Source organism: Sabethes cyaneus, chromosome 1 (genome assembly GCF_943734655.1).
Source record: "Sabethes cyaneus chromosome 1, idSabCyanKW18_F2, whole genome shotgun sequence".
Taxonomy (NCBI): domain Eukaryota; kingdom Metazoa; phylum Arthropoda; class Insecta; order Diptera; family Culicidae; genus Sabethes; species Sabethes cyaneus.
The window spans coordinates 27,886,007-27,902,271 of NC_071353.1; the positions used below are offsets into that span (position 1 = coordinate 27,886,007).

General features: G+C 43.6%; 1 protein-coding gene across 1 annotated transcript in view; it reads right to left on the reverse strand.

Moving 5' to 3' along the window:
* Window positions 1-16,265, reverse strand: part of LOC128739812 (protein Skeletor, isoforms B/C-like) — a 43,241-nt gene that overhangs the window by 6,160 nt on the left and 20,816 nt on the right. Inside the window, exons 2-4 of the mRNA XM_053835317.1 lie at window positions 8,217-8,372; window positions 7,804-8,151; window positions 7,479-7,738 (exon numbers count right to left, since the gene is read on the reverse strand). Of these exons, the coding sequence (XP_053691292.1) occupies window positions 7,479-7,738; window positions 7,804-8,151; window positions 8,217-8,372 (764 nt within the window). The remainder of the gene's footprint in view (window positions 1-7,478; window positions 7,739-7,803; window positions 8,152-8,216; window positions 8,373-16,265) is intronic.

Below are 16,265 nucleotides of genomic sequence, written 5' to 3' on the forward strand. Positions count from 1 at the left end.
CTCGAAGCAATTACTAAGTCAACAGAAAACCAAAAACCTCCCGCTGCTCCGACGACATCCGAACTTACAATTTGGGATTAACTACTTCGTCAGGATGCATCGGTGACGGTACTAAGAAAGCCCTTAAGTCACCCGACCAAGTCGTGTTTCCTCATGTCTACATTCATATTCGACGTGCTTAAGGTCACGTGGGATGCATTGAAGTTGGCATTATGGAATCCAATATTGCTTCCGTTGATGTATTTCCCGCTTCTTGCTCGGGATCTCAATGTGTAGGGAGCTCTGTTGCGGAACTTTCTGCACACGCCAAAGACGCGGATGGTATCTGCGTATACTGTCAGAATGTACGAGATTTAAGGACTAAAGTAGATGACCTGTTCCTTGCAACTGTGATGTAATCATGTACCTGAAATCGGTTTGAATGGTTGCATTGATCCCTTCAACTGTGTGAACCTGCCTCCAACGTGCAAATAATCGTAGCTCGAGGAATAGTGACAAAAGTAATTTTGAAGCGAATTGATGGCCATTGCTTTACAGTTCCCTAGTTCGCTGGTCAATTTATGGCATGGAATCTGTCTTGAACAAGTATAGGTTACTGCTATTATCAAAGGTATGAAGTTTTTGCTTGTTGCAGTTTAGATCCCACCTGTTAATATCCGGTTAACAAATTTATCGACGCGCATATTGTCTCAATCCATGAACTACGTGACAAAACGAAAAAATTCTCATTTGCGATGATTATAACCAACTTTTATATTTTGGTTTAATGGGGAGGATGGAGTACAATACGAGAATTCTCTCCCGCTTTTTGCAGCTGTTACTGTGGTTGAAAGATTTGAATACCCGAATTTGAAACAAGCCAATCCACTGCCTAATTACCTCAAACGAACACTGGACCGTGGCATCACGTTGCTCTGTGTTACTCTTAAAGTACTCTGTAACTTAATCCTCAACTAGATCCAGGAGAAAAACAACGCTATTCTCCAGCGGCAGCAAGCTGGAATCCGTACTGGCCGATCATATGCAGACCATATCACAACGCTCCGCATTATATTGGAGCATATCAACGAATTCCAGAACTCTCTTCTGCTGGTATTCGTTGGCTTCTAAAAGGCGTTCGACCGGCTCAACCACGAAAACATCTGGGAAGCACTTAGGCGTAGAGGAGTTCCAGATAAGCTAGTCCATCTCATCGAGGCTCAGTACGAGGGGATCTCGTGCTCGTGCAAGGTTTTGCACAACGGCATCTTGTCCGACCCTCTAAGGGTTATTGCTGGCATGAGACAGTCCTTCATTTTGTCACCGCTTCTGTTTCTCATCATTATGGAAGAAATATTAGTTGGAGCAATTGGTAATAGACCAACACCAAATCGAGGATTGCCTTGGAATCCTCTAACGATGGAGCAGCTAAGTGATCTCGTCCTTGCCGACGACAATGTCTTGCTCGCACAACGTCGAAATGATATGCAGAGCTCTACAGCTCTCAGGTAGCAGGTCTAACACTCAATGTAGTAAAAATTAATTCTATGGTATTGAACACTGACAATCCCACCAACTTTACAGTAGCAGCACAACAAGTTGAGTAGATGGACGCCTTTCAGTACCTTGGTAGCCAAACAACGCCCGATGGTGGTACCAAGACTTATATAGCCACACGGATCAGGAAGGTCAGGGGAGGGACTCCGTGAAAGACCAGGGGATCATTCCTTCTAGTGTGATCTTGGGTGGAACGGAATCATCAAACGTAACCGAATCTTTCGAATTGTTTGCTGATCATTTTTGTTCTATGTTCACCACACAGTCTGATGCTGAAATTGCTGCGTCGAGTGTCCGCCATGGTGCTGTTGATCTGGATATTTTTGACATCATTTCTGATACGATCATAACTGCCAAGAAATTGCTGAACTCTTACTAACTTGCTTCGGAGTCCCTCTTTACTTTGTGATCAATTTTGTAGAAGGCCGGTTTCAAATCCGTCTAGAGGTACCTTTTTTTATAACGGCAGTCGTTTCAACAGACGGAGGGAATGGTAGAGGAAAGTTATGAAACCAAATGTGTTTTATAGTAGCCCTAGAGTGGGACAAGACGTGAATGGAAAAGATTAGAAAATTGGAAAAAGAAGGATCATTTGAGCAACACTCACTAGGTTCCCCTTTACACTCATTCTCATTTTGCTACGCTTTACTAGACTAGGAGATTCGCAGGTTGAATGGGAGCCAATTATAACCAGATTCGGAAACAACTGGCCCCGTAGGTCTTATGATTCGCTGATATTGCGTAATCTTGAACCATACCGAACTGGTTCCAGTGAGTAGTGGATTACCAGTAAGCAGCGGTTTTCCAGTGAGCAGCGATTTTCCAGTGGTTCTCCAGTGACTTGCGGATCTCCAATGAGTTGTGTATTTTCAGTGAGTTGCGGATATCCAGTGAGTTGCGGATCTTCAGTAAGTAGAGAATAGTGAGTACCAAATAGTAAGAAGTGAATAGTGAGAAGTGAATAGTGAAAAGTGAATAGTGAGAAGTGAATAGTGAGTAGTGAACGTAGTGAGTATTGAACGTAGTGAATAGTGAGCAGCGAATAGTGAGTAGTGAACTAGTGAATGGTGAGTAGAGGGTAGGGAATAATGAATAGTGAGTAGTGAATAGTGAGTAGTGAGTAGTAAATAATGAGTAGTGAATAGTGAGTAATGAACTAGTAAATGATGATTGGTGAATAGTGAATAGTGAATAACGAGTAATGAATAAGGCCATTGCAAATCATATTTAAAGTTTTTGTCACCCCCCCCCCCTTGGAAATTGGCTTGAAAAATCGGGGGGCAAAAAAATAATTTGTAGGATATGAGTCAAATTTCTTTTTATAAAATCAATTGTCTACAGTTTGCGAAAAATGAGTCTCCGAGTTGAATTAACGCTTCTAGTACGAAACAAAAATGAAAATTCGAACAATGGAATTTCCGAAAATCGGCCAAAAAAAATTTCCTCCGTTTTCGTCTTTTTTCGTATATTTTTGCATAGAAAATAATAACATATATATTATAAGCAAGAATAAATTCGGGTTTTACGTTTCAACCTTAAATAAAAATTCTTAAAATCCATGTTTTTTTGCTCGATTAAAAAATTCACTTTGTTTTTTTCGCCCCCCCCCCCCTTCGGTGGCCGAACACCGGAAGGACAAAAACTTTATAAAATATTTGTAATGGCCTAATGAATAGTGAGTAGTGAATGGTGAGTAGTGAGTAGTGAATAATGAATAGTGCGTAGTGAATAGTGAGAAGTGAATAGTGAGTAGTGAGTAGTGAATAGTGAAAGGTGAATGAGTATTGAATAATGAATAGTGAACAGTGAGTAGTGAATAGCGAGTCGTGACTAGTTAGTAGTGAGTAGTGAGTAGTGAGTAGTGACTAGTAAGTAGTGAATAGTGAGTAGTGAGTAGTGAATAGTGAGTAGTGAATAGTGAGAAGTGAACAATGAGTAGTGAACAGTGAGTAGTGAATAGTGAGTAGTGAATAATGAGTAATGAGTAGTGAATGATGAGTAGTGAGTAGTGAACTAATAAATGGTGATTGGTCAATAGTGAATAGTGAATAGTGAATAGTGAATAGTAAATAGTGAATAGTGAGTAGTGAACAACGAGTAGTGAATTATGAATAGTGAGAAGTGAGTAGTGAATAGTGAGTAGTAAATAATGAGTAGTGAATAGTGAGTAGTGAACTAGTGAATGGTGAGTAGTGAGTAATGAATAATGAATAGTGAGTAGTGAATAGTGAGTAGTGAATAGTGAGTAATGAGTAGTGATTTATGAGTAGCAAATAATGAGTAGTGAATAGTGAATACTGAACTAGTAAATGGTGAATAGTAAGTAATGAATAGTGAATAGTGAAAAGTGAGTAGTGAATAGCGAGTAGTTAGTAGTTAGTAGTGAGTAGTGAGTAGTAAGTGGTGACTAGTGAGTTGTGACTTGTGAGTTACAAATCTCCTATGTGTAGTGAATAGTAAGTAGCGTGAGTAGCAAGTAGATGCTATGAAGTGTGAGTATTGAGTAGTGTGAGCAGGGAATAGTATGAGTAGTGAGTAGTGAATAGTGAGTAGTGATGTGAGCAGTATCAGTAGTGAGTAACGAATAGTGAGTAGCGAATAATGAGTAACGACTAGTGAGACTTGAGTGACTAATGAATAGTTAGTAAGTAGTTTGTGATTAGCTAGTAGTGAAAAATTAGAAGTGAATAGTAAGAAGTGAAAAGTGAGTAATGAGAAATGAGAAGTTTAATGAAACAGTAAAAAATAAGAAGTGAGAAATAGGATTGGAGAAGAATTGAGAACTGAAACATGATAGATGGAAAGTTAGAAGTAAGAAATTTCTAAATCGGATTTTGACCTTCTGTTTCTCGTTCGACAGACTAAGCAACCAATTGTTAGTTTACACAACAATCCCCGACGAACCGACATGACATCCCATACATTTTCCTTGAAAAACTGTGTCCGAAAATTTGAATCAAAATACATTAAACGATGGATGTGAGGTGTTACTCATCTGCACAACGGATCGCTATTTATCTTGGAAAAGTAGAGAACAGGTTTGGCAGAATGTCATTCACTAACTATGTGTGACCGACACGAAAAAATAGAAACACGTTAGGAGCACAAGTGAAAGCATAAAGCCTTTGTAAAAATTACTTTATTCTCTGTTTTTGCAATACGCGAAGACTTACCGGGTTATTTCCGATATTCATACAGATTTCCGTTGACACAAACTGAATTTTGCATAAATCTGTCTCCCGTACCTTTGTACATCTCTCTGCTATTTGACATAAGCGATCGCTCGCTTGTAAGCAAGTGGTCGTTTGCTTGCAAGATGTTGTGAGTCAAAAATGAAACGCCTGTGTCATGTCAGTTCGTCAGTGCAACAATTGCGGGGTTGGCTCGTCGACCCTAGGGACTCTATCTCTATGTTTTTTTCGACCACCACGGCAAAGTCCGTACGGCTTTCGTATTCATAGTTATCGTTCACTCTCGATTTAACGTCCTTGTTTCGCAGCCTAAGTTCAATACAATAGATTTTTTAATTTTGACGTCCGTTTTGGAACATCCAAATTGGTTTCGATCCAAAAAAGATCTGTTTTCCTGTTCTGTATAAATAAAAAACTGGGGTTTCTTTAAGTCTTACACCATGACAACACAAAAAAAACAGAATACGGTTCAAAAGTTTTCCAACAATGTACAAAACTATACAAAAATGTGGAAAAATTCAGACACCATCTAAATCAGGTGAAGTGAATTACCGAAATTTTATTAATATTTTTTTGAAACGATGGTTCTACAATTGATGGAGGGACGGTAGGGGAAAGTAATGGAAATTTTGGGAATGGTGGGGAAAGAGTGGAGAAGAAGGGGGGGAGAGTAATTGGTGCTACGCTCAACAAGACAACTTGTTGTGACTCCTATCTGTTGTCCAATGCTGGAAGGTGCATGGGTTGAACCAAGCTATAATCAGAGATTATAACCGGATTTGAACCCACAACACCCGCCAGGGCGTATGGCTCGCTGGTACCCTTGTACCTTTACCAACCATTGAGGCGCTGGACAAAAGGAGACTGCGCAACCCCGCTTATTAATGTAGCGACGTATCTGGTTTGGTTTGTGAATACGAATAGACACACGAATGGTACCTCTTCCTCTTTCTACTGTAGAAACCACCGACCGAGAAGTTTTAATCTAACTTATTTTTACTTTCAGGACGACGGCACTATGCAGGCCCTTACGACTAGCAAGGTACTGCACGTGACGCTGTTCGTCTGTCAGCGTGTTAGCCGTGATTCTCAGCGCGGGTTTTTGGAGAAAGGCTCCGTTCCTATGAAATTAATATCAAAAAAATTTAAAAAATTACCGCATTTCAATGCCAAAGACTTTCCTGTTCAATTTGATATTATTTTCAACCCAAGCACTGAAACATGTGGAGTGTTCCACAGAATTACGCTGAATAAAATGCCGGGCTGTGCATCAAACAATCTTTAAAGAAACAACATAAATGTAATGAACTAGCTCGTTACTAAATTACCTAGAGATTTTGTGTACAGTGCAACCTGCCAGTGATCTGAGATTGGAAAACAAACCCTCCACCTCTGTTAGAACCGCCGCGTATACTTACAAGCGCCTAATTTCAGTCCAAGTCACAATGTACATCGAGCGACGCGTGGCTTCTCCATAGGCTGTGTCATATGTAGTACTAGAGAGCTACAACGTGATATAGTAATAGTTGAAACAGTAATAGTAGTAGAATAGTTTCCGAATTCTAGTAGCAGTCATTCTGAATAGCCTACCCGCTGCTGTTTATTTACCAGCTCTGTACAAAGGAACGTGCGAAGTCCAGCAGTAGTCATCGAATGATGAAGGTTGGTGGCGTTGGTGATGGCGGTCCAAACGTCTGGGTCAAACTAAGCTAAAGTCGGTTGCTCAACGCATCTGGCTAACAGTTCTATTGTTAAACTATGATGAAATGTTTCGTTTCCGTTTCGTGTTTTGTGTTGGTTGGAAATGCTGTCATCCAGCCTGCCACCACCAGCGGAGGCGACCGAGATGAGAGGGTGATTGTTTTTTGGTTGCTTGTTTGTTTGTTTGTTTGGTTTTATGCTTTATGTAGAGCGCCTAACACTATGGGTATGAACATTAGTTACGAATGGTTTGCCGGTGGCACCACCGACCGGGCAGGCAGATGAAGGGTTCCGGGCGGCGATGTGCTTGACTCTAAGTGCCGATGCAGTGTGTTTTTGTGCGGTTTGTGTGACGTGATAATGGTTAATTGAGTGTTGGAGTTGAATTACTGAGGCTCGAAATGTGTTGGATAGTAATAAAAACGAGTTGTTTCAAAATTTTTACATGGATCGTAGAAGAACTGTTTATTTAGCAGCTTATGTTAGGACGCAACAGAAGTGTCTTCATTATGTCTTATACTATTGAAATGAAAACCGAATTTGGATGTTCGGTTGTTTTACCGACTATGTACAGTTAATCTTTTTTTTGCTGGTTATATGAACTCTGAGTGGAAATGTTAAGATATTTCGTTGTTTGCTACTTTTGTTCTGTGATCCTCACAAGTACATGTGCGTCTCCATTAATAGCTAATAGCAAGTAATGTGATTAATACTAGTTGTAATTTATTTAGTTGATTAATGATGCAATAAACGAGATAAATTCACTGAGCGTTGGTAGAGAGCGCACTCTGTGGGAATTGAAAACCGAATGGAAAACTGGCACGCCAGGGGCAATCAATCAATCTCTGCAAGCCGATTTTCATTCGTTGAATGAAGGAAACGGAAAGCTTCCAAAGCAACAACCGGCCGATTCCAGTGAATCAGGAAAGTTCAAAAGCGGTCGGAAGATGCCCGCTGAAATTAGTTGAAAAACGACCCGACATAATCCAGAATGCCCTGGTTGCGATTATTTTGATTATTGGCCGGTGTACGGCGTTTATTCTTAGTTACCTGGGGGCTGATGCCCAGCATCTTCAGCGACGGAGGTACGTTGATTTGATCCGGAATGCGCACGTGTCCGAAGTCAACGGTGAATGCTTCACACCAAACGCCAAAATGGCCAATGTCGAACACGGTCAAATCTCCGGGCAAGGTTAGGACGATGGTCTTTTTGTCATACCGACGCAATGGTGTTTCCTTACCGTTTTCGTCCGGAATACGAATTCCCTGTGGACTAGGTTTCGGTCCGCGGCCAACCCAAAATTTAGCATCTACGAATTGATGGACGACATTTCGTACCTTAAATGACGGCTACGTCCTACTACAAAATTCTTACCTGGTGCTTCCCCATCGTAATTGAAGTTCGGAATCAGCAGCGTTTGAGCATCCACAATGACAATATTATCCGAACCCACATCATGAACCCCTTCTAGTTGCCCTATTTTGGTTGGCCTTGGAAAATCCAAATCGTTTCGAATCACCACGTCGCCAAAGTTGACACTAAAGTCATCGCACCAAATCGAGAACCATCGGATATCCCGCAATGTTTTCCCCTCGGGAAGCGATAGTGTGATGTCCTCATTTCGATACTTTCTCAGGATGCCGGAACGTCCTCGCTCGTCTCGAAGTCGGTGGGCTCCTTTGTTGCTCGGTGCCCGGGTGTTGCCCACATAGAAGTAGGCCGCTACAGTTAAACGTTTACGATAGAATCCCAGCTTTGCTTTCTTTAGATGGATCAAACACACTTACCCGGACCTTCGCCATCGTAGTTGAAATTCTTCAAAAACAATGTTCGGGCATCGACCGCATAAACCGATCCAGATACACCGTGATGCAACTGAGTTAGATCTCCTATCTTGGTTCCATAGTAACCCTGCAGGGCGTCAGCAACGGAGATGAGGCTGCCTGTAATGAACCAAAATTACAAACCATTAACACGCAAACCAGCATTCGAAAAGCATTGGGCGGCACGGAAGAAAGTGAAAACCGCCTCACTTGGGTATTTCGGGCAGAACATTCATACAACTGTCGATTTCGAAAGCACAACAGCCTGCTCGCTCCACCGAAATGAAGCCTTCCGTTCCGTTCCGGTAGTAGTTATTGTCGAAAAAAGCGAATTAATTTACGCCCGAACCAGATTTGGTTTTCACTTTTCCGTGCTACTCTCACATATGTGGCGCTATACGAACGGCAGAAACTCGCACAGTAAACATGCTAATAAAATAATCGGGTTAACGACTCTCCGGTTGGAATAATGTCAGCTTAGGCCGACTGTAAACAAAGCGCGTTCAACTGTCAGTTTCGTATGGGGGCCCAGCCACTGGAGCGCGACTTCCCTTTCATTTCATAGCTCGCGTATAGGCTGATTATTATGGTGCGGCAAACGAAGCAGATGACAACCAGTCCTACGGCGATCGAAGGAGCAAACCGAACAGACAAGTTCCCAAGTCAATTAGAGAAGCTAGTTGATTCGATGACAGACTCGTCGACTTTCGCTAGCTCGGTGAAGCAACCAACCAACCAACGAACAGCCCCTCGTTTCCTATCAGACTTTTATTTTCCTTTTTTTCCGGTGGCGCCCACTCTAGCGGAAAAGCAAACGCTGAAGATAGAGTCAATCACCAGACAGGCAGATAGGCAGGCCGAAGAATCGTGAGAAACTGCCCAAGAAACACGATAAATCCATTTCGGAAAGCCTCCATCATCGGGGGTCGTCCAGTCGAACGTTCCGAATTGATTTTACGCAGAACGAGATAGAGAAAAGGAAAACAAAACAATGCAACGAACAAACGAAGGAAGTGGCCAAGCGGCCAGCAGCCAGGTTGCCTAATCGAACCGTTAATCGGTTTTGATTGCGGCCAGTGATTGATTGGGCGAGAGTCTCTCGTTAACTGCTTGGTTGGATTGCGCTAATTGAATAAAGTGAATTTAAATTGATCGCAAATTGGCAAATAAGTACACATAGTTGCAGGGAAAATATCGCTAGCTATACCGGGAGACTGCATTGGTTGTTCTAAAAACACCTGCTGCTAGCAATGGATTGGCTGACGTATGATGTTATCAATTATACAAAAATTATAGTCTGAGAGAATTCAGTGCGTGCGCTTTTATGAAAATAATGTCATATTAATAACCTGATAAGTATGCAATGCTATTTACTATGCAAATTACAATTGCTTAACGATGCAGTAACATGTTATATTTTCTTTCTTTTAATCGACTACACGTCACTTAACTTTTCTTTTTCGGGAAAAGTAAATGGTTCATGTGAAAAATGAAAAATTGGATGAACTAAAAATTTTGATCCCAGCCTAAAAATATTTGTTAAGCAAAGGTGAGAGTCGAACTCACGGTGGAATGTGTTAGTTTAAGAAATTACACCCCTAGACCGTCTGATATCTTGTAGTCTAACATCAAGTTTTGTTGCGCTCATCCAACTTTACCGTTCTCCATCCATTTACCCTATCCCATATACTGCCGCACGTTGCCGCTGACAAGACATTCTCATCTCATACACTAACTTTATTTTAAGTGGAACTAGTGGCATTTATTTTCCTTTTAACGGGAAACTAGCAGTCATCAACATTTCGTCGGAGTTTTTGGGCCCAAAAGCGGAGTTCTGTTTATAGAAATGTATTCACTGCATTTTTCTAGCCAATCTGAACACAGTGAATATATTTTCACGTGGTTCTACGTGGCTCTACGTGGTCTGCCGCTAATCGGGGTTGCAAACATACAAATTGAACTGGAGAGAATTGGACTACCCAAGCTGCACAATCCTTGCATTTCCTCCATATTTATGACTGAAATCAGTCATGAGTCGGCTGCCCCAACTGCTTGTAACAACTGTGTTAGTAGGGTAAAACCGCAGGGTATCTACTCGATGAATTGTCGGTCTAAAGCCAAGAACAACTCTCGGGATCAGTTGCGACTGATCCACTTCGTAAAGGGCACCACCATCATCGGTGCTCTATGTAACATCCTTTTCGAGACTAGTTCCGAATAATCATACAGTGGGAGCCCTACCGCGCGCAGCATCGTGTTGTGACCCAGTGAAGCTGCCCTAAGCGATCGGAGTTCAAACGGATTCGACAACAAATATCAGCAAACAACCAGGCTGGCCGCAAGGGCACAGTTCGCCGACTTCTGGTCATCACTGATATCGAGTATCCCACTCTTCAGCCTCGTCGGCAGGACCCAAACCTGCATCGGCTCCCTCTCACCTAGCAACTAATCGCCGCTACGAATTCCACAGCTTATTGAACGGCCTCCAAGTGCCGTTCAACCGAGCATCACCTCGCTTCTGCAGCTATCCTACCAGATCTAGGTTTTACCTCCGCATCTGGTCTGTCGTATGCTGGATTCGCCTCCGGTACGCCCGCCGGTGTCCCTCTTACGGCGGAAGAACTCATTCATATCATGTCGGAAGCAATCGCCATTAAGCGTTCTTGTACAGGGTGTTCAATAAGTTCGAATACAACATTTCATCGTGTGTAAGTGCGCATCATGTGCATTCTGTGTATTGGTATTGGTGTCAGCTTTTGCCTTATATAGAGGCTAACCGACGCGTAAGGTGTCGACTTGATGGTATTTGTTATTTGTTTACCACGTGCGATGAAGGAGTGCCGCAACGTCGTAGTAAAGTTATTTGCGAGAGGTGAGCGACCCGGCGATATATTTCGGCGGTTGAAATCCCACGGGGTGAAGTGGAAATTCATCTGTAACAGCATCCGTCGGTACCGGGAGACGGGTTCGGTCAAGGACCGTGCCAGATCCGGGTAGCCGCGTTCGGCGAGGCCGCCAGCAGCCATCAAAGTGGCGACGGAGCGGGTTCGTCGAAAAATGAACCACTGGATGCGGAAGACTGCTGTTGACCTGGATGTGTCGATCGGGACTGCCCACACCATCATGGCGAAGGACCTGGGCTGCAAGCCGTACAAGAAATGCAAGGTTCACGAGATAACAGAGGCTACAAAGAAGAAGAGGCTGCCAGACCAAAACTAATACTTTCGCGGCACGCTGGTCAGGAGTTCGTGTTTTCTGATGAGAAACTCTTCATCTTGCAACAGCCGCACAATGTCCAAAATAATAGGGTGTGGGCGGACGTTGGCCAGCATCCCCCCGTCCTACATTAACATCTCGCGGTTCCAGAGCTCCGCGTTGGTGATGGTTTGGGGGGCCGTATCCAAGCGTGGGAAGCTTCCACTGGTGTTTATCGAGAAAAACGTGAAAATCAACGTACTATATAACCGTACTATAAGACCGAGGTCCTGGAGAAGGTTGTGGCCCCGGCACTTCATGATCTTCACGGGAAAGATGATTACGTCTTTCAACAGGACGGTGCACCGGCCCACACGGCGAATATCGTCCAAGCGCGGTGTCGGGAGAATTTGACGGATTTTTTCGATAAGACATTGTGGCCTCCCAGCTCTCCGGATCTTCATCCCCTGGACTTTTATGCATGGTCGCCCATGTTGACCAAGCAGAGCGAACATAAAGTGAGCACTATGGACCAATTTAAGAAGCTCATTTCCAAGATCTGGGACGAGATGCCCATGGACCAGGTGCGTGCCACGTGTGATTCTTTTGAGAAACGTCTCCAGCTCGTCATAAAGCACAAAGGGGGGTGCTTCCACCAAATATGTCGTAAAGATTTTCAATAAACACTGCTCCAATAAAAATTGACTCAGAAAAGAATATCTTGTATTTTCATTTTTTAAACACATTTTTGAAGTGCATTCGAACTTTTTGAACACCCTGTAAAACGTTAACTGAGCAGCACCAAACTTTAATCTCCACCGTCAGCAAATATGGACCATGAAGAACGCCTGCTTTCTAAGGAGCAAACATATTCAACTGCTCGACTTTCTCAACGTGAAGAAGATCGACATCGCCGTCATCACAAAAACTCACCACCAACCTGTTCGCTTTTCGACTTTTGTGACTCGATCGAACAAGTGCAGGGGTGTAGTTGTTGCTGTGAGGCGCAACGTAAAACCTCGCCTATCGTCTACTACCTGAAAAGTGAAAATTCTCGAGGCCATAGGGGTCAATGGTTCAATCAACATAATAGTTTTCGACTGTCCCAAACAAATCAGGGCCCGAGACGATACTGCCGTTTATTTACGATCCGATTTAAGCGAACAAACTCGGTGGCGCGCGGAAGAAGAACACCATTACTGATGACCTCAACGCTAGGCATGAAGTGTGGAGCAACCGAAGGACAGATCAGAATGGGACCATTTAGGCGGAAGATTTTGAGGTTGGCCACTACCACATCTTAGCGCCGAACAGACCTAGTAGAATGTCCAGATCGGAAATCCACTCTATTCGGAACCACTTTATTACGATCTTCGCAGTACCAGCGGTTTTCGATGAACTCCCTGTGATACTGATGCTTGTTTCTCTTTGGACGATTTTGGGCCTTGTTTCGTATGGCAATAAATCTCCCAATACTAAAGCATAACATCAGACGATGGTTGGCTAAGAATTAAACTTTATTTACAGATAAACAATTTATGTAACTGGATCGGTTGATTATATAGGAGACTAAATTAGCCGATGTTCATCATCATCGGGTGCTGTATCGGTGTGGGATAGATCGACCGATGATCGTCATTATCGGGTACATGGTCCATCGGAGATGATCAGGAATTGCTGTGTGTATGGTTGGTTACGAAGATGCTGATTGAGTGCAGGTTGTAGATCACGGCGAACGGTTGAGTCCGCCACACCTCTGCCGATCCGGTGGTATCCAAAGGCTGTTCGAAATCGAAGTTGGCGTATCGTATTGTCGTATCGACACCAACATCGATTTCGAACCAATAAATCGAGCGAGATGTCAACCATGTCCACTCACACGTGAAAGAGTATGCGAAATATAGCATTCAACGCTTACGCCGCACACGCAAGCATAAAAGAAACAACCGCCGGTGCTATGTGTAGACATTCTGCTACCCACACACTCACGCACGCACATACTCACATCGTCTTCCTGCATAGCTTATTCTCGACTCAAAAAACTCGTGGGGAATCAATTGCTCGTGGCGCACTTGGATACAAATTTTGCATTACTTTTTTTTCTTCTTCATCATCTTCGCCCTCGATTCTACTCACGGGCGGGAGTGCGAGCCGTCGTGAGTAATCGGTAACAGCAGATCGGACCGCAACGACGAACGCCGAGCGACGACTGTAGCTGTTAGCTAAACACACAGTCGCAAAAACTCATTGCAGTGCATGAAAAAATAAGAGCTGGAGTTTTAAAGGGATGCCGGCGTGTTCGTTAGAATGAATACGCGTGTGTGAGAAAATTAGACCACACGAGTGTGGCCCGGGCAACACTGTTTCGAACAGCCTCTGGATACACTGGATGTGATCGACCAGGTGCCAGAATCCCTCCAACGGGCGATTGCCGTTGCCCGGGCAAGTGCGGTCTCAGTTCAACAACACTAGCATCTGAAGAGGTTGTGCAATGTATACTGGCCCCGATACCAGCATGCTGGTGACCGGCAGAAAAAATGTATGACAACCCGTCTTTTTAGGGTTATCCTGGAGCGAATTCTAGAACTAAGAAACGAGAAATTTCAATAGAATCTTCAACAAATTCCACCGCATTCAGAACCATTCTGGACCATGATCAAAGCTTATCCCTCCTCTTGCCTCGTCTGAGGGCTCAGGCAATGCAATTTTACTGATCACTTCAGCTGAAAAAGTGGACGCGCTAAGTCAGCAGTTTTCCATGTCTCACAATTTGGAACAGAATATTGTCAACCCAGCCCGGAGTGAGTATTTCGAGTTGCCAAGAAGGTTCGCGGGGTTCTAAAGACAACGTGTCTAAAGACATGATGGTTCCCGGTTTCGATTCCACATCGAGCTTAAGCACTTGAGCTACGGTTTATTTAATCTTGTAGCAAACCTGTTCAACAGATGCTGGGAGCTTTGTTATTTCCCTTCAGTGCTGAAACCGGGCAAAGATCCTACTGTTCCCAAGAGCTATCGACCCATCAGCTTACGCTTTACCCTCTGCAAGCTGTTTCAGAAGTCAATCCAAAATCGGATCCTTCGTTCGCTAAAGAGAATGGTATCTTCCTGGAGGAAAAGTTTGGGTTCCGCAAAAAAAGATCCACCAGCCACGAACTTCTTCGAGTTACCAACATAATCCAGCGAAAAAAAGTCGGTACCAAAATGAACAGCCATGGCCCTCTAGGATATCGAAAAGTGCTTGAAAATTTGCTTGCAAAAAAAAATCTACAGCTCTATCAGTCGAACTCTAACCGTGATGACGAAAACAGTGAAGCAAATCCGTTCAGAAGTGTGCGCGTTCAAGGAACGGTACATCGCCGCGTCGAAAACGGACATTGTTTGGCACTTTGTGGACGCCAGATACGCCCGTTCCGGCATCTACAATATCTTGGCACTATTGGACAACAATCAGAGCATCGAAAGAAAGCCCGGTTCCGGACGGTAGATGACCCTGAGCGATAAGGAGCTCCAAAGGATGCTGAAGAGGAAGACCGAGGGAAAAGTGGCTACACGGCCGCGTGCGCTTGGCCGGGAGGTCAGTGCAACCGGCCAAACAGTAAAAAAGCACCTGGTGAACATGGACATACATGTCAGGACGCGGCAGTCCCGTCCACTGGTCTCGGAGCTGTAGGCAATGACGCAGCGGCAGCGACTGAATAAGATGGTCAAAACGATTTTCCCGGCGAATCGCGACGTGACGGTGGTGATGGACAACGAGAGTTATTACATCCAGGATGGCAACGACTGGCAAGGCACTTCGAATTTTACTTTCCTCACGTAGGAAGTGAACTTCGAGGTGAAGTTCATTCCACACACCAAGTTCCCCAAGAAGGTCTTGAAGGTCTTGAGAAGGTTCTGCTGTGGCTGACAATCAACGAGAAAGGAATGTCAAAGCCGCTTTTTTTTCGCTCTGGACTGGCCGTGAACGGGGAAGTTTATAGTACGAAGTGCCTGCGTCGTTCATCAAGAAATATCATAAGGGCGAAGACGCGGTGTTCTGGCCGGATCTGGCGTCGGCCCACTACTCGGAGCGATCGTTGGAGGAGATGGAGCGGATGAGTATCGAAGTCGGCGAACATGCCTAACGTTCTCCAGCTGCGTCCCATCGTGAATTTCTGGGCAAACCTGAAACGTAAGTTCTACTCCAACAATTTTGTCACGAAAACTGAGGAGAAATTGATAAATCAAACGAAGAAAGAACTCAAAAACATGTCTACACACATGTTTTCGTCCGCCATGGTGAATGTTCCGGTTAACTGCCGGAAGGCCGCTCGCAAGGGCGTAGAATATTTGAGACAAACAAAAACAATGAAATGTCAATATCGGGGGGTTCACCAACGTGAACTACCAAAGAAAAAAATTTACAACGGTAGATCTTTTTTCTGTCATACTTGAAAAAAAAACTAACCAATAGGTGAAAATGTTATTCTAATGTTTTTTAAATCTCATTTCCCGCCCAATACTTTTAACGTCTTAGATTTCAGTCTCAGAAAATGGTGGCATGCCGAGGGGTCGATAAATTCGCTATAATACAGCACAAGTTCTCAAAGAATGCCGATCTGAATTGAAAGAAATCACAGTAGCTAACTGGTCAAGCTAAAGCCATAATCAAGTTCATAAAAAGATCTGGTCCAAAATCCAAATAGATTCTCATAGCAACTTAGAACTTCAATTGAAGAGAAGAAACAACAGCTAGTTTTGAGATACTAACTTGGCCTGAGTTCAAAGGCTGCAAACATTCCACGATCTGTTAGGATTGTTTACACAAACCCGGAA